Source organism: Anguilla anguilla, chromosome 3 (genome assembly GCF_013347855.1).
Source record: "Anguilla anguilla isolate fAngAng1 chromosome 3, fAngAng1.pri, whole genome shotgun sequence".
Taxonomy (NCBI): domain Eukaryota; kingdom Metazoa; phylum Chordata; class Actinopteri; order Anguilliformes; family Anguillidae; genus Anguilla; species Anguilla anguilla.
In genome coordinates, this window is record NC_049203.1 from 14,402,608 (window position 1) to 14,426,321 (window position 23,714).

The following is a 23,714-nucleotide window of genomic DNA, read 5'->3' on the forward strand; positions in this document are numbered from 1 at the left end:
AAACCAGTCCCGTTATCCACTGAAAAAAAAAATCCACTGAATAACTTCAATATTTGATCTTTAAATGGCTGATCGAGTGCAGACAGTCTCGTTTGTATCTCCGGGCAAATTTCACAATGATAGCGATAGTGTTTGAGGCGATAGTGCTCTATCACAGTAATTAGCAGAATGTTTCTGTCACTGCTAATAAATCTCTCAGCAAGAACGACTGGGCAGCTGCCACCTGCCAAAGAACAAAGAGGCTGGCAGGCTGCCAGGGATTAAACTGTGACATCACAATGTGCATTTGACCTTTGACATCATGCTATGACATCAGTGAGAGCATTTGACCTTTTGACCAGTTCCTGGACCTGGGTCAACAGATCAAAGGGAATGAAGGATAATGGTGTAGACTGAGATTTTAGATGAAACAGACATTTTTTATGACGTGTGATTTATGTCTGAAAATAACTGTATGACATACCATTGAGTAGAAAGGTTTCCCCAAAGTTATGTACATGCCGTTTGACTGGGGTGATCATATTTTTAGTGTAAATGTTAAAAATGTGGATTTATATTCTCCTAATCATTTACATTTTTCTGGTCTTCAAAGCTTCAACATGACAGTTCAAAGTACCACTTTGTATGATTTCCAACAGCAGGAGATTCTGGTTGTTAACCTGAGTCCCTGGTACAATGCTACTGTTCAGTATGTCCTCTGCTGCAGTATTTTACTTGGTCCCTTCACAAATTTTCAAAAGACACTTCAAACAGAATTATTCAGCTTAAAAGGCATGATGAATGTTACAGTAAGTACAGGGATCTGAGTATCTATTGCATCTGAAGAATCTTTACCTGCTCCTGATGGTAGACCACAAATGTTTTATTATAATTTTGTTGCCAAGGTTACCTTAGACATACATTTACCTTCACAGTAACTCAGGTACATAATACGTATGGTATATACCGCCCGCTTATATAAAGGCACCATATGTATACATGTTTATGTGGATGTACTTCAGCATTCTTGACCTCTTAAGAAATGTGGACAGAACAGCCATAAATGAAAATGTTATGATGGCTATAACTCCAACGAATTTAGAGCCGAGCGGACATTCACCGCTGCAAATGTCTGCACGTTTTCACATTTTTTTACTTTGAAATGCCCTAAAAAAAAAAAAAATCACATTGATTTACCAAGCCCCTCCTGTGGGAGGTACAGAGCATTTGCCAGAGGAAAAAAAAAAGAAATACATTTGCTTCCAATTTTAAGAAAATAAGAAAGTCTCGGGCAGGGGAAAAGAGAGAGAGAGAGTGAGCAGGCCCGTCTTGATAATTCAAAGAGGGAGAGAGAGAAAAAAATCAGAGAACACAAAACCCAGACTGCGTGGGCATATAGCGGAATGGACGAGAAACTTAATTTCTTCCAGACGCGAATTAAACTGAAGAGGAAAAGAGCGCAGGAAAATGAATGCATTTAATGGTCTGGCTAACAGAGCGAGCCTTGTGCTCATGGCAGCAGAGAGATGATTATTACCCCGGGTGAAGCGCTGATAGGGCCCTGTGTACATCTTCGTCTTTGTACCGCGGTCTCAGACACTTGGATGAGGGGTTGGGGGTGGGGGTGGGCGGTTCTTTGACCTTGCTGGAGCCTGGAACCCAACACATATTGGAGTCATTAAACCTTCTAGAATAATACCGCCGCCGCCGCTGTGGAGATATGCACGGCCTCTTGGCTTTTCCAAGAACCACAACGAGCCCGTACGCGCAACTTCTTTTTCATAGGTTTGGGTTTTGTTCAGAAATAAAAAAAAAAGTTCTGAAAGAAAAAATAAAAGCTTCTGCTCATTTTTAGAGTGCTGTTTAATATTGCCTTATTGCAGAAATGTTTTATTAGTCTGCATTTGAAATTCTGAGGAATAATTCTGAGAGTTTACTGCAGGAGAACTTATCATTTCCTCTTTGTGATTTCATCAGGCAACCACTTACCATGACAAAGGATGATATATCCTTTGTAATAATGTAAGTATAGTGAATGCTGATTCAATTCATGAACAAATCATGAATATATTTCTCATCATCTTGACGCCTATGTCTTGTTACCGTATGAGGTAGAAAATAGCTCAAGAAAATAGAACTCAAAAGCGATATGTAATAATAAATAATGGAGGCCCCACTGCACAAAATCAGACCGTTTTATGCAAACCTGAGCTTTACCAGTTTTCCGGGTAATTTGCGAGTGAATATTGAGAGGCTCATAGTTTGAGCATGTTCTAAAATGCAGCTTGTTCTGGCGGGGAATGCATTTTCTCTGAGAGCTGGCCTGTGTGACTCAGATAAAGTCCTTAATTTGTACGGAAGGCAGCTGGCTGCTGGTTTTTTTGTTTTGTTTTTCATTCTTTGTTTTTTTTTTTGTTGCAACATTCTGGAGAGCACATGTCTGCAGCGGCCGAGAGAGGCTCTTGTTGGGGGGGCGAAGTCCCGGCAAAGCACAGCTTTGTCCCATCAGCGTTTCGCCTCCGGTGGAATGTACAGTGGGATTTAGGTGGGGATCCGAGCGGCGGTGTGGTCTCGACGGACCGGAGCAATCGGTCAGGAGCGTGTGTGTTTTCATACACCCCCCCACCCCCCCCTCCTGCCGCCCCCCCCCCCACACCGGACAGGAGGAAAGCGTTCCGCCCGTTTCCCTCCATTCTCTCCCACGCAAACGGCGTTGCCTCGCTGCCAGAAGTGCCCGCCCGCCCGCCGCTGGAACTTTATAATCTGCACACGAGAGAAAATTCCTCCGCAGTTTTTCTCTCAAAGCTGACATAAGCCCTGTTTATTTCTGCCGCATGGGAGCGGAGATAACCGATGCCGAAACGGCTACAGTTGGAGGGATTAGCGCGGCGTGAGCTTATGTAGGCCAGCTCGCTGGGTGGAGGAGGGAGTGCTTGAGATCACAGGGTGTGGATAAGCTCTCCTCCACTGGCGGTGATGTCAGCGAATTCGGTGGCAGACATCGTATTTCACATGGTGTGACAAAAGGCTGTAAGGACCGGCAACCATGACCGAAACTAAAGCAAAGTCAAATAAATTATAAAAATCGCTCCAGCTCCATCTATGGAAATGTCTATACTACGATGATAGATATGATGAGTTCAAGCCATTGTTGGATTATGTTCCAAATTATGTGTGTTTCTTGGGGGTAGGGAGTTAGGGGATAATGCCCTGTCATGCCTGCTGTCCCAGCAATGCTACCGATTGCTGACGAGCGGAATGCAGTGTGGGGAGATGTTGGGTTTTCCCCCGTCTTCCCTCTCCTCTGAAAGACTGATAGACACAAATCAACATCCTTCCCTGCGCCTGTCACAGTGGAATGCTGGGTAATATCAGCTCAGCTGTTCCTCTGGCCTGCAGAGGTGATTACCACCCACATACAAACGCTAAAATTTATCAGGAGGAATGCAGACAGGGCCGAGGCCTCCGTCAGGCAGACATGGCACTCCACCTTCATTCTCATGCAGCACCCTAACACCACTCTAATGTTTCAGTAACACCTCTCTCACACACTAATGGCACTATACCATCAATGAAGTATCACTGTTATGTAAAATACTACACCAATTACACTCTGATACCACTTTGTCATACTTACGCCACTCCAATGCAATTCTAGTGCCACTCCCAGAAGCTCAGCTAATATGCTTTGTCATAAATGATACTCTAATGCAGCTCACTAATTACAGGCTAATGTCGCTCTGTCACCACTCTGTCACCACTCTATTGCCACTCTAATGTCACTCAGTGGGAGGGCTTATTCAGTCAGTGAGTCTCACACTTCAACTGCTTCATTAGAGTGCTGTAATCAGCACAACTACAAGGAGAATAACAAGACTGTCTGGTGCTACTTGCTTTCATTTTCCATTTTCAACAGCGTACACCTTCCCAGATTCACCCATATTTAGCAGATATGTCCTCACGCCTTTCATAAAGAAATCTCGCATTAACTAATTGGCCCAGCTACATGAGTATGGCTTTTGATGACCTTTATTTTTGATAGCCTTTATGATAAAAATGCACTATATTGCTATTTTATCATTATTTATTTGTAATTGAACCTTATGGTTACAATATTTTCAGATAGCTTATGGAAATCACTGGTCCAGTTTAATAGTGGACTTGTCCCAATGGCCATTGTGGTGTTCACCTTTACATTTTTACTATTGAGAATATCAGAGTAGTTCTGGGTGCTAATTTTACTCACTTAAAAACCACTTGGAGAGCTGAAGCCAGCATTGTAGCTGACTCTGAAAATCGAGTTCCTAACATTGTGATTTATGTATTCACTATTTGTTGTTTCTTTATGCGAGTGATTGCAGACGTTTCCTGTGTGCCATGGCAGCGAGGGCTTTTGCCGTTCTCAGCCACAGACCTTGATGTATGGGGCTTAATTACAATGTCTCGGTTAGGTCATGTGTTTGCATTTGCTATCACGTCTGATACCTCATTATTTATCACTTCACAGGGGCTATGAATCATGCGACTACAGGTCCTGCTTTAGAACAGGAGCCGGAGAGAGAGTGAAGGGTCCTTTGATTCTGGTAATTGATTTCACTTTTAATACCAGTTAGATTAAGGCCTTCTCCAGACTCACTGAGCTACTCTCCTGCTGTTTTGTGATTGGCTGTTTTTTATAAGTAGGGTGAGGGGAAGGGAGGAGGATGAAGGGATTGGCCAAGTTTTTCATGCCGTTTTGTGATTGGATGTTTTTAGAGGGGGGCAGAGCCTGACTGAAATGTGATGACAGAGAAAGGGACTGATGAGGTCTCTTCCCTCTGTCTAGATTAGTGTGTTTAACATTTGAGCGCAAGGCTCCCTCTTGCCCCTCTGAAGTTTGAACTGCACCTCATCAAGAAGGGAAGGCTTTGATTATGGGAGACACATGCACATATAAATGATGTATGCCTGCACGGAGTGCTTTGGTTAAAGCAGACATAATGGAAAACAAAAGTCATCTATTTTTGGGTGGTGCAGTGGATAGGACAAAGGGGAGGGGTTAAGAACTTGGTGGAATTGGTGGAACACTCAGCTCAGCATTATTCAACAGAAGGCCAATTTTCTTTTGGATGCAAGGGGTCAGTTGAACTGGGCACCCTTCATAAAGTGTTTGTTTTTCTCCTTCCCTCTGGATATAGGAATATGAGCAGAACCCCAGTCGGTGACTTCACAATTATAATACTCCATACGTATTGAATAACTGGTGTGATACCTGCAAGTAAGTTATCCCACCAATTTGACTGTATGTTTAGTTGCGTTTTCTTTATTACAGAAAATATGACTGCTACTTTCACTTTCAACAGATGCAAAGCATCAACATAAACTTGTGAGGGAAAAGTGGTGTAGATATGGCTTTAGCATAGTTTTGATCAGGCTTCATTACTATGGGAACCAGCATAAACATGACGCATATACGGAGCATAATGAGACTTTGGCTTGCATCGGAGTGGTTGCAGGTTCAGTTCCAAGGTGAGGCACTGCTGCTACTCCATTGGAGCAAAGTAAACAACCTGAGTCGGCCTGATAGATATTAGCAGCAGTAACGACGTTAGTCACATCGGTTGAAAGCATGTTGCTGAATTCATATGAGAAAAGGTAAACAAAGAGCGGAAGTTGTGCTGATACAGCCATGCTGCTATGCATCATTGTAGCTGTTTTATCACTGCGTGCCCCTGATACAAAGCCAGGACACCTGTGTCTGCCAGCCCTTCCCTGCCTGCTGACACGCTGTGTGTAAGCCGTCCCTTTGAACTTTCACTTAAATATTTTCAGTTACCTTTCAAGGGGGGTGGGGGAGGAGGGGGGGCACTTTAAAAAGCCAGGCCTGTGCTGTGTGATGTCTGCGCCCTGGGGTTATTATTGTCTTTAATAACGCTTCTTGGTAAAAAGGGAGGAGCTGGATCGGGGCCGATGTTAACCAGATCACTTTCTTTTTTCTAAATTCCACCGAGAGCTCTGGGAAGAGAAGCCCGGATTGGATGGAATGTCCGCTAGAATTTCCCCTGGCCCAGTTCTCCCACACAGCCTCCCCACGGAGAGAGGCTCTGGGCTGGGCAGAGATGTGCCTGCAGATGGTCTCAGAGGCGAGATCTACTAAGGAGACATATAATAATAATAATAATAATAATAATAATAATAATAATAATAATAATAATAATTATTATTATTATTATTATTAGTATTGTTTTAAAATAGTACAAACAGCAAGTGAGTAAAAATATTAAATGAAGATTAAACAAGGGAAGCAAACATATTTCAATGAACTATAAAATAACTACAAAAATTCAATAAAATAAAGAAACATTAAATTAAATTTTTGAGCAAATAAATACAATAAAAATAAATTGTATTTATTGTACTCAAACTTAAGATTGAATTAAAAAAAACACATTTTTCTCAAATTGTTTTAAAATGCTATCTCAAAATTGGTGTTTTTACATGATAAATACTACAATTCAGGGGATGTCTCTGTACTCCATAATTTTGGGGTCTAACAGTTAAAACCAGTTTGTACCCCAGTGAGAGAGGACGGGTGTGAGGGTTGGTGGAAGGTTGAAATATAGCTGTTAAACAAACTCTCGTTGACATGGCAGTGCTGTGATGGACGGCCGTGTCATCGCTTAGAAGCGTATTCCTGATGCATGTGCTGCATCATCGTGCCTTGGGTTACCATGGAAATGTAGGAGCACTGCTATTTTCACATGTGGCTTTGATAACGTATGTACAAACAGCGGCATGTCACAGGGTCTGCAGGGTGCAGTTAGGGCTCTACGGTGAAAATGAACCTGATCACAGCACACACACACACATGCTCACACACACACTTACACTCACACACACACACACATACACACACCCACCCACACACACACACACACACATGCACACACACAAGCACACACCTACACACACACACTTGATGTAAACTTGACACAGCAGCCATTCACTGATGCGTGGGTTCACACACCCTGTTCCCCTCACCACAGAGGATGAGGGTTCGACTGAACTGCCAAAATTCCCCAAGTTTAAATGCAGACAATCAGTCACATTACCTCTCTGCTTCTCAGTTTACAGTCAACTGTTTTCACAGAAGACCAGAGAAATCCCCCAGAAAACCAGCTATGTGTGTGTGTGTGTGTGTGTCTACACTGTAACAACAATAACAACAATGTCTGTATGTATGACTTATATTATTATATATTAGTAGTAATGTAGAAGTAATTAGTAGCAAACTACCCCTGCAAAAATCATTTGTAATGTACATCACTTTATACAGAACTATGTTTCAAGCTCCCATTTCCCAACCTCCAGAGGCTGTACTCTCTGATCATATTTATAACTCATTACTCATAAATCATAACTCAAGAACAGTAAAAAAGCAGGCGTTCCCCAAGCATGGGCACTTCTGTAAACCTTTCCTTTATTTCCTTCTGGTTTAAAACAGCGAGCGCTCGTCTGTTTTTCATCCCAGATGGTGAGAAGATGGATGACCCTGGGACAGGGGGTGGGGAGCGGGTTGGGGTGGTGGGTGGAGGGGGGGCATCAAACAGCCGTGCCTTAAATATGAAAATCTATAAGGACATAATGCCTTCAGTGTGCCTGAGGAAACCAGACAAAGGGTCTCTGTGTTCCAAGTGCTGCTGATCCACACCCCCTTTTCCCCTGTCTGAAGAGAGAGAGAGAGAGAGAGAGACAGAGAGAGAGAGAGAGCGAGGGAGAGAGAGACGGAGAGAGAGGAAAAGAAAGGCATAGAGGTGCAGAGAGAGAGAGAGAGAGAGAATAACAGAAAACAGAGGAAGGGAGAGAGAGAGGAAGAGAGAGAGAGCGCGCGCGGGAGTGGGAGAGGTGCAGAGGCACGGTAGAAAAGAAGCAGTTCTGTCCCGTGCGGTTCCACTCGTCAGTGCGGACGGCAGTGCTCCGCAGGTAAGCCACACCTTTACCTTTGTTCCCGGGGACGGCTGCTCCTGGGAGCGGAGCTTGGAGACGCAGCGGGATGTTTGTCCTGGAGCTGGACTGCGCACACGCGTATGTGCAGTAACTGTCTGTAGAGCAGCGTCATACTGGAGTGCAGTAAGAGTGTGTTGTGTTGTAGGAACAGAGGATGCATACACCAGAAGCTGTAGGAGAAGTTGCGTGTTGTGGGAGACTTGGGGAAGCTCCAGCTAACCAGATACAAATTTCTCTGCTCTTTTTTTGATGTGTGCAACTTGAACATTCTGGCCATTTTAAAGCGTGATTCATGGGGGCATTCAACAGTTTTGTGCATGTAGCCCGGCAGAACAGTAGTTTCCCTCAAGGGCTTTTGCCATGTGTTTCTGTGTGTGTGTGAGTGCGTATGGGTGTGTGTGTGCATGAGTGTGTGTATGTGTGTGTGTGGGTGAGTGCACGCGCATGTGTGTGTGTGTGTGTGTGTGTGTGTCCCATGGGAGAGAGGTAAGGCTGATCTATCTCCCCCTGTCCCCATATCGTGTGGACTGGATCACAGCGCTCTCGCGTCTAAGTGCAGCGGACACACTCTGGCAGCGTGTGATTGGCCCTAACTCGTTCCAGATTCGGGGCCAGGAGGCCTCTGTGCAAACAGGCTGCGCGGTTTCTGACAGCCGCCGTCTCGAGGAGCAAACACGGGAGCCCCCGCAAGGGCAGGAGTGACAAATGAATGGCCCTTCCCGCCAGACGCTGCACAAACACACGGATAAAGCGGGAGGAAGCGGGAGACTGAGGGCCCTGCGTGCTGGCCGTAGCATGTGTGTGTGTGTGTGTGTTTGTGTGTGTGTGTGTTTGTCTGTTACAGGGTGGGTGTGTGTGTGTGTGCGGAGGGGCAGGGGTACAAAAGGTAGTGAAATAACCTAATTTTTACGCTTTTATTTTTCTTTTTTGGAGAAAGTAAAAATAAAAATATCCGTAGGAGCAAGATGAGAATTTCCTGTGCAAAACGAAGTTTCGTTTCCTGAGTTCGGGGGCGGCGGTAAAAGTGTGGCTCGCGTTCACGCTCGCGCGCCTGACCACCGGATCAGTCAGTGACCGTCTGACCGTGACCGTCTGGGGTTCTTTATTGCTTTTGTAACAGAACACTGGGGTGAAACAGTAGAGGGGCATATCCGATGCAGGGGCCGGGTGGGTCAGTAATGGCTTATACATTAGTCATTACTCTTGCAAACAGGGCAGGAACATGCCCCTGGAGCCTGGTAGCAATTGCCGCAAAACACATGCTCATTTTTTAAAAATTGATGAGGTGTAACATTTTTAATATCTATCTGCAGTCGTATGTGAGTATGCATGTGAATGCAAACTGACGTGCAACAGTACATACTCATTACACTGTCTTTCTGGTGACTTGTAGGTTTGTGTCTATGTGGTTGTCTTTTGAGCTGTCCATATGTAATGTAGCCAAAGATATGATGCTGTACCTACTGTATACAAATACAACCAACTTTGTTGTGCGGAATTAAAGAATTTGGAATCTTCAAATACATAGAATATGAAATAGGACAGTTTTAGAGTTTTAACTATGGCAGACTCAGCTGGCAGTTTGCTTATTTGATTTAATTCTGACAAAAAATATGCACCCAGGGTTGACATAATTGATATTAGTTGAATAATGCCTTGTTCAGAAAATGCATATAATGCTTAGGGAACTGGTAAGGGATTTTAGGATTGTATTAACCCTAACATAAACTAGCTGGAGCACAACAGTTAATCTTGCAAGATGGAGCATTGGCTGGTACTCCGTTCAGCTAGAACATTTGCGGTTAGTCTTACACCTGGAGAGCCTCTACATAGAAGACAGTCACAGAGAGGAGCGGCAAACCTCACATTGCAGTCCACGTCCTTTTCTTTAACCATCGATAGCCTGTGATATGCGCTTCCTGAATGGGCAAGAAAATATCATTACTGAGGCTGATCCGTGCCTGTGATGGCCCGTCCGTCATCGCCCCGCGCAAGCCGGTGCACGCTCGCTATCCACGGCCTGCTAAGAATTAAGCACCAGGAATGTCAGGTCTGAAGCGGGACCCTGTATCATTCTGACGCGGCCGCAGGTCCTGAATGAGGCTTTGTTCGAGCCGGAGCGGGCGCTGCATTTTGAAAACCGTTAGCGCGTTTTTTTTCTCTTTTCCTTTCTGGACGGCTCGCGCATGCCAAGCGGTAATGGATAGCAGACCTGAAGGGAATCGTCTGAGAGACACGGTTCGGCCTCCCCGAGGACCCGCGAAACCGCATGCGTGTGTGTGTGCGTGTGCATGTGTGTGCGTGTGTGTGTATGTGTGTGCGTGAGTGTGTGGCATAGATCAAATAAGCTGAATTTGCAGATAAGATGATCATAATTATATACCGAAAAAAGCAACATTGCAGTAACATTCATGCAGCGTCACAATGACATTTATACAACATCACAATAAAACAATTACAGCATCACAGCAGCATAACCATTATGAAATTTGTATGGCACCACCGTAATATTGCCAGTAATGACAGTAATATTTTAAAACATCACAAAGATATATCTACAGTAATTCCGTAGTTGACTAATAGTGCATAGTATTTAGAGTGATAATGTATCTCTGTTTCCTTTGTTCTGCCCTGGAGCACTGACTCATGGGAATTCTGTCTGCACCGGCCCTGCCCGGGGGTAGCGTGATGACAAAGATGATTTTACAGATAATGAGTACCGCTGTGATCTGCGAATGTTTGATCTACGCTAAAACAAAAAGTTTGGCTGCCAAAGATTGCGCTGATTGGCGGGAAGTGTTGCTGAGCCCTGACTGTGACACCAGCATTTCGTCTCGCGGGCAGAACAGGGTCAAAACCAGAACAGTGCACAGGCTTAAATAAAGCAGTCAGCTCGCTGTGTGATGCCTCTCCAACCCTGAGCACCTGGGAGGTCTTACCTGAAGCCCTCCGGGACATTTTCAGCTGGCTCCACCCCCTCACCCCAACACTCCCCCCTTGTTGACTTTCGCATTCTCACAGCACATCTTCAGAGCTATGTAACCACGGAGACACATTTTGTTATCCCCAAAAGCCAAGGAGGCTGAAACCCTGTTCCATTTGTAGAACTGGGAACTAGAACCGGCTTACACACTTAAGGAGAGGGCCTAAGGGGTTTGGGGGTGCAGTTAGCTGGATTTCTCCCAAAGAACTTGTTGGCTGCCGCATGAATAACACCTACTCTGTCCCATGTGTTAGTGTAAGATCTCTCCTTCTCCTCGGGTCTGGGGTTGGTGAGGGTGGGTGGAATTTGTTTTGGGAGGGTGGGCGGAGGAATGCTGAGATTAATTGATAGAAATCACACTTTTAGAGGGGGGGGGGAGAGACAGAGAAAGGGAGAGAGTAAGAGAGAGAGAGAGAGAAAGAGAGAGGTCTTTCACCTGACCGCATGTCCACACAATGCGGCTGTTTTTCTCGCTGAATGGGGCTTGTTTCTGCCCTGGTTTTCCCTCCCGCATGTGAAGTCTTCCGTGGAGGAGCTTGTCTGTGGCGCCAGAGCGCGAGTGAGTCACCTGGAGCTCGCCGCTGTGGAAATCTCTCAAGACCCTTTCAGGACTGAAGGAACATTGTCGGACGGTTGCAGGAAAAAGCTTCTAGTGGGTTGTTGGAAAGATGTAGAAGGATTGTCGGGGTGTTCACTGTTTTGTGGAAATCAAGGCATTTTGTAGGGGGATTGTAGGATTGTTGTTGATGCATGCAAAAATGTATGAGAGTTTTTTCAATGTTGCAGAAACATTGTAATAATGTTACTGGAATGTTGCAGTAGCATTGGCATTTGGCAGAGCACTATTTTTGGGCTATTCATGTCCATTGCTTTGATCCTGAGGTATCCATCAGGTTGAGGCATGTCTGCCCCCTCCTAGGTTTGCCCCGCCCCCTCTCGCATAATGAGCAGGTACAGGCTGTAGGTGAGCTACTGTTGGTACACACAACAGGGCATCATAACACAGGGAGCAGCCGTACAAACAGCATGTACAGGTTACAGGTATGAGACAGGTGCAGACCATGGTTAAGATGAACAGAACCAAACAGGAGGAGGGAATTTTCAACAGCAGACATCTGTGGAGAGCTGTGTGTTTGAGAAACAATCCGGTAATATAATTCACTGCACAAATGGCACGCACCGCATCAGTTACGGCTTACACAGTTTTGTTTGGACGCGTATTAATGTCATTTGTAATCATGATGTTAACGTGTTTGGCTACATTTTTAGTTGGGGGTGGGGGTGGGGGTGGGGGTGGGGAAGGGGCCCATGGTGAATGCATTCCCTTTAGTTACATGTAGCCAGGGCTGGGAAGCACTGCATTGCTCTGTGTGGTGCTTTAATATAATTATGAGGCGGTCATGGGAAATTTGTCCGCAGTTTCTTTATGTGGAGGCCGTCATGTTTCATTTGCAGGAGAGCAGAAACGCTCAATCACTCCCTCCCCCAGATAAGTAAATTAAGGCTTTATCCTCCTTTTCAAAAAATCAAGGCCAGTCCGTTCAATTTGATGAACTTCCTGTAATAGAAATCGATGCCAAGAAAAGAAAAATAAATCAGAAAAGAATTTCCTGTGAAGAAACCATTTGTCATGTAGAAGGCACATTATGACCTCAAGATACATATATAACTGGCCAACCAAGTGCCTTATTGAGAGGTGAAGTTTCATATTGTCTGTTCAAATTGACACATTGCCAGTCTTCAGCATCTAGATTTCAGGAAGCGCAAAGTCTGCTCAAAATCTCCCACAGCAAAACTGCCCAAGTCGGGCAGCTGATTTGTCAGGCCTGTGCTCTAGTCTCAGTGCAAATGAACACAGCCATTTGCTTCTGGGAGGTTTACTGCATTAGCCAAGAGACAGAAGTCCATATATAAAATTCTGAAAGGGCCACTTGGGTTAATCCACCAATTTTCACCTACACACCACCATGACTTAATACATTTTAAAATGCCCATAATGTTCAACAAGGACTTTTCAAATATTGAATAGAATGTAAATTAATTTCCTGACTTGACTGAACTGAAATGTAATTTGACCCCAGCTCTCGTCTTTTGCTCTGAGAGGATTCACTTTTCATTCAGTATTTGGTGTTATCCAGAGCAGCTTAGCATCTCATTGCAGCAAATCCACTTTGCTAACCACTTTCCACATTACCAAGACCAGACTCCATGAAAGGGAAACCAAATGCCAAATACAGGAAGAATGATGTGTGTGTGTGTGTGTGTGTGTGTGTGTGTGAGAGAGAGAGAGATAGAGAGACTGACTAAGAAAAGTGACTAAGAAAAGCATAGTTTTTTAGAATAAATGTGTAGTGCTCAATATAGATACCCAAAAGTGCCTAACTATTTTGCATTTGCACTATTTTACTATGCTCTACCCATAAATTGTTTACAGAATGAGCAGGAAATGAATCTATTTCAGTCATCTGCACAGGATGTGAATATTATCTTTAATATTAACTTTATTTCACAAAACTGTTACCAGGGATGATGGAGGGAGAGAATTTTATATAAAAATACGACATTGTTATCTGCCTCGATGCATTTATGGTACAGCTGAAATTGTTCTTTGTCATTGAAGTTGGCTGTTTAACCCCATTTTTACCATTTAAAGCCTATTGACCTCACTGACCTCCCTGTTAAAGCTCCCTCCCCAAGTCTTTATGGAGTTAGCTGAGTTTATCCAGCTGAATCTGTCACTAAACCACACCCCCCTCCCCTTTAAAGAGGTGGCCAAGTTTATCCAACTGACTCTATTGCTAAGCCTTGACTCCTTCTCTCCCCTTTAATGAGTTTATCAAGGTAGTTTTGGTGCATAGCCACACCTCTCCTGTGTGGAGCAGCAGAAACCTATGATGTTGTTCAAACTGGGGCGTCAGTGTCAGGTATTCCTGACCTGGCCATGTGTTTAGCAGGAGTGATGGGTTTTTGCACTGAAAAGAAAAGGCCATTAAAGAGAGTATAAGTTGAATAGTGACCACAACACAAAGCATTGTGTTGGTGAATCTTGACGTGGGGCTCATTCAATGCAAGCAATGCACAGCACAGCATAGCACAGCACAGTAGATAACAGTATGGAATAGAAAAGCACAGTCAGGAAAAAATGTCACTCTGGAATCAAACGATTTTATTTGATGCCCCCATGAAAGTCATATTAAATGCAGTCAGTCTCACTGATCTTGGTGGACTCTAAATCCCAAGCAGGGAAAGTCTGGGTCAGAATTTTCCAACCGCCCTGGTCACACGTTCATTAAATCACAATGTGACAGTTAGATTTCAGGACTACAGGTTCCTGAGAAACATTGTGTTCACCCACAGAAGAAACGCCATCACTAACCTCTCTGTGTCTTTCTGTCTGTCAGGTGTCTGTGGTGTAGGTGAAGGAACCTTGTGCAGGGCATTCTACACCGGACTTACCTGCACCACCGCCACTTTTATACCCATCCAAGTTAAATGCCAAAATAAAGCTCCACGAACATTCAGGAGATTGAGCCTCCGAACACTGCTCCAACAACCATGTCAGACCATCCCTTTAAGGCAGGGAGACAAAAATAGACATTTAAGAAAATACTAGAAAACTTTTAAAGCGTCAGGGTATTGAAAAAAGGAATTTGGTTCAGCAACACTGCCTAATGTCAAACGCTTAAAAATCAACTCCAAGAGGTGTTATTCATCATTATCTTCATCTGAGGCACTACTGTGAGTGTGCTTTCTGCACACTTGATCACAAACAAAGCCAGCAAGCACATGTAAAGGCAACGTTCTTCATTCTGAATTTGGCGCAAAATGGCCGCTGAATCGCACTCTTAAGCTCCAACCTCCTGGAAAAAGAAATAAACAATGTGACATTCTTTGGAGTGACCTCCTAAAAGCACACAGAGCACAGAGCACACTCTCACATCGAGAGGAACACTGTCCCGCTCCAAAAAAAGAAAAAGCACTGGGAAATGTTAGGACACTTCTGAAGGATCTAAGGCCGAACTGCACTTAGTGGAGGAAGATAATCCAGCCCTCCAGACACTCGGAGAAGCAAGAATACTCAGAGGAGCTGGAGTTCTCTCCTGAGGAGAGGAAGAGAAATTTGTTCGTTTGAGTGGGCCAGGGGCGCTTTAACACAAATACGATCGCTCGCGAGCGGATGGGAGTCCAGTATTACTGAAGCTACAAGGGGGAGCATCGCCGTTGAGCAATACTCCTGGCAGCCTGCCGTGGGAATCTGTCCAGTGAGCTTTGTTGGGGAAAATCTTCTGGGAGGTCCTGTCGGATTCTGAAAAAAAAAAAAAAAAAAAAAATCACAGAAGAAATTGAAAGTGTGCTCCAGATGCATCAGTCTGGTTGCTGTACAGGGTCTAGTGATTAAATACACTGAAAGCCGAAGCCTGAGAGCAGACCCAAGATACGCACTGAGCAGATCTGCGCTGGGCTCCTGCAGAGGGAAAGTGCCATGCAGAGCTGAAGACTGACCTGCTACTCTCTGCTGATCTACTCTCTGAGACTGAGCTACTCTCTCTGTCTGCTCTCTTTCACATCCGGATACAGTTCAGCCACGGCAGATTGCTCCTCAAGCACACAGCTCTCCACAGACACAGACGCAGGAACGTGGGCAGACATAGACGCAGACGCAAACAGGGCTGCGGCTGACCCCGTTCCCTGAGCAAGCACAGCACTGCTTTTCAGCTTTGGTCGTGGTTTTGGGTCCGAGATGGAGGAAGGACACCAGCTGGTCAGGTGTGGAATTGCCGGGGCTGGACCCACCACCCTTGGTCGTTCCCTGAGCTTGCAAGGACGGCAGGGCCCCCCAGCACTGCGCTCCGATCCCCTGTGGAAGGACAGGGCAAGGGGGGAAGGGCAAGACAGCAGGGTTGCCATGGTGAAGCCAGCAGTGATCACTGGTACAACCCAGACCAATCGAAAAACCGGTGAGTACGTTTTCACTTACCTTTCAGCCTGCTGGCTAATGTCCCTTTCTGACAAACTGGAGATAAACGCATATTCTTTGGCATCAATATGCGCCAATGTTAACAATGGAATTCCGAAACAGGCAATTAATACATTTGCACCTTTAACAGATTCGCAAGGGTCAAGTGAATATTCCTGTGCAGTTTCATCATGTCTCGGGAATTATAACTGCGTTAAAAAAGACCGCAGAGGCAGACAGATGGAGCAAGCAGACCGTTCTCGGGCCGACACACCCTCGTCACAGAACCGCCCGGAGCCTTTAAGCACAAAAACAGACCGTTTCCCCATGCTCAAAAAAAAACACATAGAGAGAATCTGAGACGGCAATTCAATCGCATAGCCTGGTGTTCAGGGTCTCCCCAACTGCCTTCCCCTATATCCCTAAAGAACCATGTTCCTGGAGACCTGTATCTGTGTCTGCTTTTTATACCAGCGTACGCTCTTAACCCTTTAATTAGCCATAACAAGTCATTTATGTGATCTGACATTTTACGCACAATTATTGATGAGCTCATAAATGACAGCTGAAGACTGTACCAATGTGCCAATATACTTAAAAAACAAAAAACATTCTACTGTGGTCCAATCTAGAGTAGGAGTGAACCAGTCTTGGTTTATACAGTTACTTGGACAGTTGAACTTGTTTAAATAGTGGAAATAACAAGGAACAGATACAAGCCTCTATCCTTATTTTTCAGTAAAGAAAATAAGAGTTCATCTGGATAGTTCGTTTAGAATTTTCACACAATCAAGCGAATCCATGCTAATACGTTTGTGCAAGGAGTGAGAGAGAGGAAAATGTTGTCAGTAATGCATTTCTTGCACGTGATCTTGCACTCCACTGGTAACTTTTGACCTGCTGGGGGTTATCTGGAAGAGCTCTCTAGTGTTTTTCTTCCTTCATGTCCATTTAATGAGAGGACTTCTCCTCCCCTGAGAAGAGGGGGAGATGCCCTGGGTTACTCTCTAAACGAATGACGGCTGGCGGCACGATTTGTCGCTTGTAATATAATCTCTAGTTACACTTCTTGTTGAATTCACACTGTAAAACAAAAAGTAAACCAGGAATCTGTGCCTATTTAGGAAGTGGCAAATCTTCATCACATATGGGGAGCATCCCTGCGATGAGAAACATGACTCATCAGTCAAATATGACTTATTTTCTTTGACGGGCCTCCAGGGCCTCCAAGCTCCATCACAGGCACTCATCTTTATCCAGACGAATGTTTCAGACGTGGGCGGGTATGTGGGGGCAGACTTTAAAATGTATTTCATAGCCAAAGACTGAAATGCCTCTCTAATTCCATTCAAAATAATCATCACATTTTGTAGATTTTAGGCCCTTTGTGGTTTTCCCCAAAACTGACTATACAGGGGAGGCTGATTCAGTGGCTTATCCACTGTTCTGTAATATATTGGGGGGAAAAGACTTTTATGACTGTTGCCTTATTCAAAATAGTTTTGTAAACACAAACTACAGTCTCGCGGAAATGCTGGAGTAAATATTTGATCTTGCAATTGCGGTTGCCACACTTTGCTTTTACACTGTGTATGTGCATGCCTCTGTGAGATATAAAGAGATGCTAAGTGTCAGCAAAGATTTCAGCAGCAGATTCCAGCCCCCCCTCCAGCCGACAGACGATAACTGCCAAGGGCAGGTTTGGCTTTGATGGACAGCTCCAAGGCTGAATGCGCAGGCTGCCTCAGAGGCTGTGAACGGGGCCGGTGTTGCATCATGGTCTCAGGGTGAGTGGGAGGGGAGTCAGGTTTTGCCCTGGGGAAGGAAGGAAATTCTTGTCCACTCCCCAGGCTGGTGTTTTGGATCCTGAAAGGGCAGCCAGACACCCACCCCCCCCCCCACATCCGGTGGAACACATGACGTCAGGTGTCTGAGTTCCCTTCCCTATACACCCCCCCCCCCCCCCCCGACCCTGTCCATACATTCCCTAAATATGTTTTCAATAAAAATAGTGCTTTCTATACTATGTATCTGCTTCATTTTCTGCAATCTACCCCAATCTATATTTAAATTTAATCCTATGTACGTTCAAACATAGACTTAAAGATGCTTTTTAAATGTTTAAGGGCAAAAAAGTCAAGGCTCTTTAGGAAAAAGGCTCCATCACCTGCATGCTGGTGTCCAGTGTGGCAGCAGATTGGTAGTTATGAGACAGTGGGTAGTTTTTAATGCTTTTTTTCGGGCGGGCAGAGAGAGAGAGAGCGCTGTGGAGTACTGCTGGGTCTCTAAATTTTTCTTCCCTAGCTGTGGAATTTCCTGATTGGAAATATAGTTTATTTCCCTTCTCCTTCAGAAAAGGGGCTGGCAGGACACTCTGGAGCAGCAGCAATTACACCCAGGACACACTGGCCACAAGGAAAATGACAAGTCCGCGTCCCCGTCCCATCTTGGCTGCGCTCCGAAATGACAAGCCTCCGTTCCATCATGTCTCATTTCCTGTTCGACACTGTTATTGTGATAACCTCGATTACTAATGCTGGGTTGTTCTCAGCGTTCCGCAGTATGAGTTTATTACCGGCAAACTGCTTCAATTTAGTATCTTGAAGCAATCGTTAACGCCTTCCTTTGATCAGACCTATCGGTTTAATACTACGATAAAGACTGTCATCTTGGTCTGACGGTGGCTTCTGGAATTTAATCAAGTTTCCTTTCAAGATTTGGACTAAGAAGGGGACGGAATGTCTTTTTTGAGAGAGAGAGAGAGAGAGAGAGAGAGAGAGAGAGAGAGAGAGTTTAACTTCTTAATTCTGAAAGTGATACACAGTTTTCAGATCCACATATTTTATCTGTTGATGTCTTTCCCTTGCATTATATATGATCCCCTCCTGTCTAGCGGTCGCCTGAAGAGAACAGCTTTCCTTGTGCGTATAGCTCAGCTTGAAAGCGCATGATGAAGGGTGCAGTGACATCACCCTGTCCCGCAGCTTGGATTCACTTAACATCTGTTTTTTAACTGCACGCGCTCACAGTGCACCGTGTGGGCTGTGGCGAGTGGAACGGGTATGTTTGTCCTGCTAACTATAACTTACCTAAAGTTTACATTATATACACATCACTTTATAAACGGTTTTTCCAAAAGGAACACGCAGATATAAGTTAACCAAGCTTGAAGAATATAATCTTGGAAAGCTTTAAATATGTTTTGTGGTGTTCTTGTAGACATTAAGGCATGAAGTCAAGCAGAGATAATATGCAACAAGAAAATGTATTTCGGTAAATGTTAACTGTGCTTGTTACCTGCTTGCTGTAGGGACACCGCGTAGGCTAAGTGGACCAGTGGATTGTCCCATAGGTTATATCAGCCCAGAGGTGATAGAGTCCTCTGTGTAGTTCCATTGGCAGCTTCCCCTGCCATTGCTTAGTAATATCAGCGTATCTGAACACAGAGACGAGACGTTTTGACGGACGCTACAATTCGCTAGGAAAAAGAAATACGATCCCAACTCGCACTGAAAAGGGGGAGTGGAGGAAGCCGAAACAGTTATATTGAAAAAGCTTGAGGAGCGGCAACACAGAGAGTGGAGCTCTGAATTTATAAAGGTAAGGAAGGGGGAAATTATTGAATTACTACTTCCAACAAGTTTCGCTGTAGCCTAATTTTACATCAATCACCCACATTTTAGATCGTTTCAGTGATTCGAACAGATTGAAAGTTTCAAGAAGTTCGCCTGAATTAAAAGAATCTCTCTTATTGCCGTAGATTAAACTACTGCTGTGTCGCGGCTTGCTGTGATTTAATGGAATCAATGTATGTTTGTGCTGGTGGATTGCGTTTATTTCCGGTTGTCATGGGGTATATGTCTAGGCATTTTGCTTCTGTCATTTAAACTATACGGGTATTTAATTCTCTGCATTGTGACTGTTACACGTTATTACAAAGTTCAATACGCCTGCAGCTACAGCGAATTGTTTATTTTAGTCCTGGGTTGAGACAAATGGATAATTATTCACGATGTAGCCTAAACAAAAAAAAAAAAAAAACTTTTTTGGCCAATCATTAAAATCATGTCACTTTTAGAATTTAATAAGAAGGTTTAGCCCACTGGATTCTGAAAATGAGAATTTCTGCTCTACTTAAATTCTTTTCTATTTTATTTTCTTGTAGGCTATACCACGACTTTATTTCGGACACAGGCAACATGTTTTTTCAAAGTATTTTTACACCGACAATTAAAACAAAATTGGTTTTGTTTCACTTTTTATATCAACACTATTAGGTTAATTATATGCTTCAGCACCGTGTCGTATTTGTCATTGCAATTATTTCTTCCCCACCAAGTGCGCAGAAGATGCGAGCCCTCTCCAGGTCCAGTTTAAACCAAACCTGTCAGAGCTATGAACCAAAACATGCCAAGATTATGCAATGCCGCTATGCGCCTCACATCCTGTGGAGACGATGACTGATGTCAGTGGGGTTTTTGCAGTGAAACGGTTGTCAGAGCAATATCCTGATAATCATGAATGGCACGACGATCACCAACAGGTGGCATGCATACACAAGCGTCTGCCAAATGAGTAGCCTACATTAATATGGGCCTTGCATGCGTGCGCAACGGCGACGTAATAAATAAATAAGTATACGCGTGTGTGCGTGTGTGTTTTTGACACACCTATGCAGGCCACGAACAAATAATAAAAATGGAAACACAACAGTTAGCTTAAGTATCTGGGCTTTTTTTTCGCAGGGGTGGGTTGCACTTTGAGCAGTTTGGTAAGCCAAACAAACAAACAAACAAACAAAAAAAGATCCAGCGGCCCAACAGAACAGCCGTGGGCGACGCAAACATTTCGCACAGTCTGACCAACCTCATGGAAGCATGGGGCCCTGGTCTGCCAATTGATAATGTAATACATAATATTATAAATCTGTCCAAATTGGCTGTAAAGTTCAGTTTTCACCGCTGACTCATAGGTGCAGATGCGGTTTAATCAAATCAGGGGGATGCTAGTGCCCGTTAAACTGAAACAGACGCGTTACTCGCGCGCTGGCCACGCTATCTGTTGCTCGCTGGCAGTGATACTGAGCACGGGGGTTTAACAAGAGTTTTACTTGATTGCTGTGCATAACAAGCGAGCAGTGTTTGAACAGGAATATATATATATATATTTAAAAAATATATTTAATAACGACAACAAGCAGATCTGTGATTTTCCTTTCCTGTCTTTTATGTGGATGTCGTGGAATTTTCTTTTTTAAGTTGGCACGATAATTTTCAAAGCATTCCATTTGTTAATGCGCGGCATGCTCAATGTCTCTGTTCGTTACATTTTTTGTGGAAAGACACCCACATTTTCCTATTGGAGAGAAAACGAAATGGACAGTGAAAGAGTTTTCCCGTTGTTTACAATTTGATCCAGATATTTGCAGATTTTGCCCCTGAGCTATCATCCAGGAACAGCCTAGTTCACTGCAACCCCAACCACAGTCATTTAGACAGAATTACATGAACAGTAAGGGTAGAATCGGGGGGGGGGGGGGGGGGGGGGGGGTTGCAACACCTGACACACAACACACTCAACACAGAGTTGGTTATCGCTTGGTAGTATGGGACACCACTGTGTCGTTGTGCTCCACCTGTACTGTTGGAAAATTTGCATTGGGTTTTGGGAAGACCACCCAAGAAGTTCCTCTCAGTACACCTACAGTATTTCTCTATATTGAGATCATATTGCACATGACGATGATGCTGGTTGCTGTACCACTTTTTCAGATGAAAGCATCTTCTTCCTTTAGCTGTAGAGAGCGTATGCCCCAAAGTGCTGATCGCAGGTCAGTTCAAATTTTTTTTTTCATTCTGTGTGTGAGTTAAGATCATGGTTGCAAAATATTCTGGATTAGCCTGGGGATACTTAGACACTGAATGGTACCCTAAGAATCCACTTGATGTGTGCCACCTTGGCCATCTTTCATAGTTCACCTAACAATGAGGGATGATGTCATTCTGGTCCCCTTTTGATGTCCTTGTCATTTTATGATGATTATCTGTTATTATTCATTGACCTTTTGCTCAGATAAGAGAGTGAGAGGAGGAGAAAGGGAGACAGTATGCCAGGGGTGGGAAATTCCGGTCCTGGAGGGCCGGTGTGTATGCAGGTTTTTGTTTCCACCAGTTACCCTGGCTAAATGAGCTACTTGGCCGTACACAACAACACTGGTTCACTCGTAGATTAGATCACAGTAAAATGTTTCGTATAGTGACACAGGAACGCTCTTCGTCCGTCATTCATGCGCTTCTCCGGAAATGTCGCTAAAATGTCACATGGCGTAAATGTTAGGGCTGATTAAGCAATTAAGGCCAGAAGTTGGCATGGAAACCAGAAAGAGATACAGCCCTCATTGGCCACCGCTGCTGCATACCATTCATGGCTGCAACTGATCAGGGCCAATTATGCATTCAGAATATTTTAGCTGCTTAGGTGCAGGTAAAATCTGAAAACTCTAAAATATACAATCACAAGAAGGAAAAAATTTGTTCTGAATATCGATGAAAAATAAATGTTTCTATTAAAGCTGTCAGTGATCTTGGAGTTTTATTTTAAAGGGTTAAAATATTGCGAAACAAATATTTGAGCCAGGTCTGTTGCCAATGCACTGAGTCAGTTGCTTAGTTCTCAGCACTGGTTCCACAGGAAAAACGTTGGCCCCGCAGTGCAGAAAAGGTTCTTTTTTTATTGTTGCTGGGCTGTGAAATGCTTCCAGGTTTGATGAGGCATCTCCGGTGCCAGGATGTGATGCAGAACTCCTATATTTTCTCATGTTAATCATTCTGTTGGGTCAGGTGAATTGGGCTGTTTGTGGCTTAAGAAATACGAGTTTTCCAAAACGCACAATCCATCTGATTGGATACGCAAATAACGTACAAAGCCATACATCCCTGTATACGTGCACAACTTCCCTTCAACTTTTTTTCCTTGTGATTCATCTGGCAGAGCAAATATTATGGGTGTAGTTTTCAATTTCTGACCACATACCAATTCAAATTTAAGTCCTTGCCAGTGTAGTTGAGTCGTTAAATTTTTTATTTCTGATCATTAGATAAATATTCAGTCCGTGGTCAACAAGCCCTGGGCTGGAACTGCGTTTTATGTACTGGAGAGTCTGAGAGGGAGGCTGATAGTTATGATCATTGTCCTGGCGTAGCGACAGGGGCGGATGTGGGAGCGCGGTTGAGAGTGCACGCCAGGACTACACGCCCCAGAGACCTCAGCTCTTTCCTCTAAAGCGCTGCCAGCACCCCGGCGTGTGCCCCCTGCCCCGGACTGAGTCCCTGTGCCCCCTCCCCAGCCCAGAGTAACGGCCTGTTCAGTTGCGCCCACCAGCCTGAGTAAGAGTCTTTGCTTATGTGAGTGTGGGTGGACCGGGTTCTTTAAAATAAGCTTGGAAGTGTTTTTATGGTGTGGGGGCCCGGGGAAAATATACAACAAAAGCAAAGCAAAACAAAACAAAAAACCCCAGAAAACTGGGTTAAAGCAGCAACGTTCACATAAGGGGTGGACTGAGTTATTGCGGGTAGAGGATCTGGATCTAATTTAAGCAATAGTTTCATGTCCGATTCCTGTGTGGGTCTGTATTGATGTTCTCTTGAGCAGTCAATGACAAAAAATGCTAATAGGAAAAGAGAAAATGTAAATATGAAAGTAAATATGTGAGCACTTATAACCCGGACAGCAGTGTGACATAGTGGTTAGGGACACGGATTGGTCTGCACCAGGAGGCTGTAGACTCCATGACAGTGAACAATGCTATTA

General features: G+C 44.3%; 1 protein-coding gene across 1 annotated transcript in view; it reads left to right on the plus strand.

Annotated features, from left to right (window-relative positions):
- The first annotated feature begins 7,784 nt into the window (after positions 1 to 7,784).
- The window catches only part of LOC118223137 (synaptopodin-2), a 28,403-nt gene continuing 12,473 nt past the window's right edge, over positions 7,785 to 23,714 (plus strand). The window contains exons 1-2 of the mRNA XM_035409313.1: positions 7,785 to 7,941; positions 14,350 to 15,906. Coding sequence (XP_035265204.1) covers positions 15,690 to 15,906 — 217 coding nt within the window. The 5' untranslated portion in view covers positions 7,785 to 7,941; positions 14,350 to 15,689. The remainder of the gene's footprint in view (positions 7,942 to 14,349; positions 15,907 to 23,714) is intronic.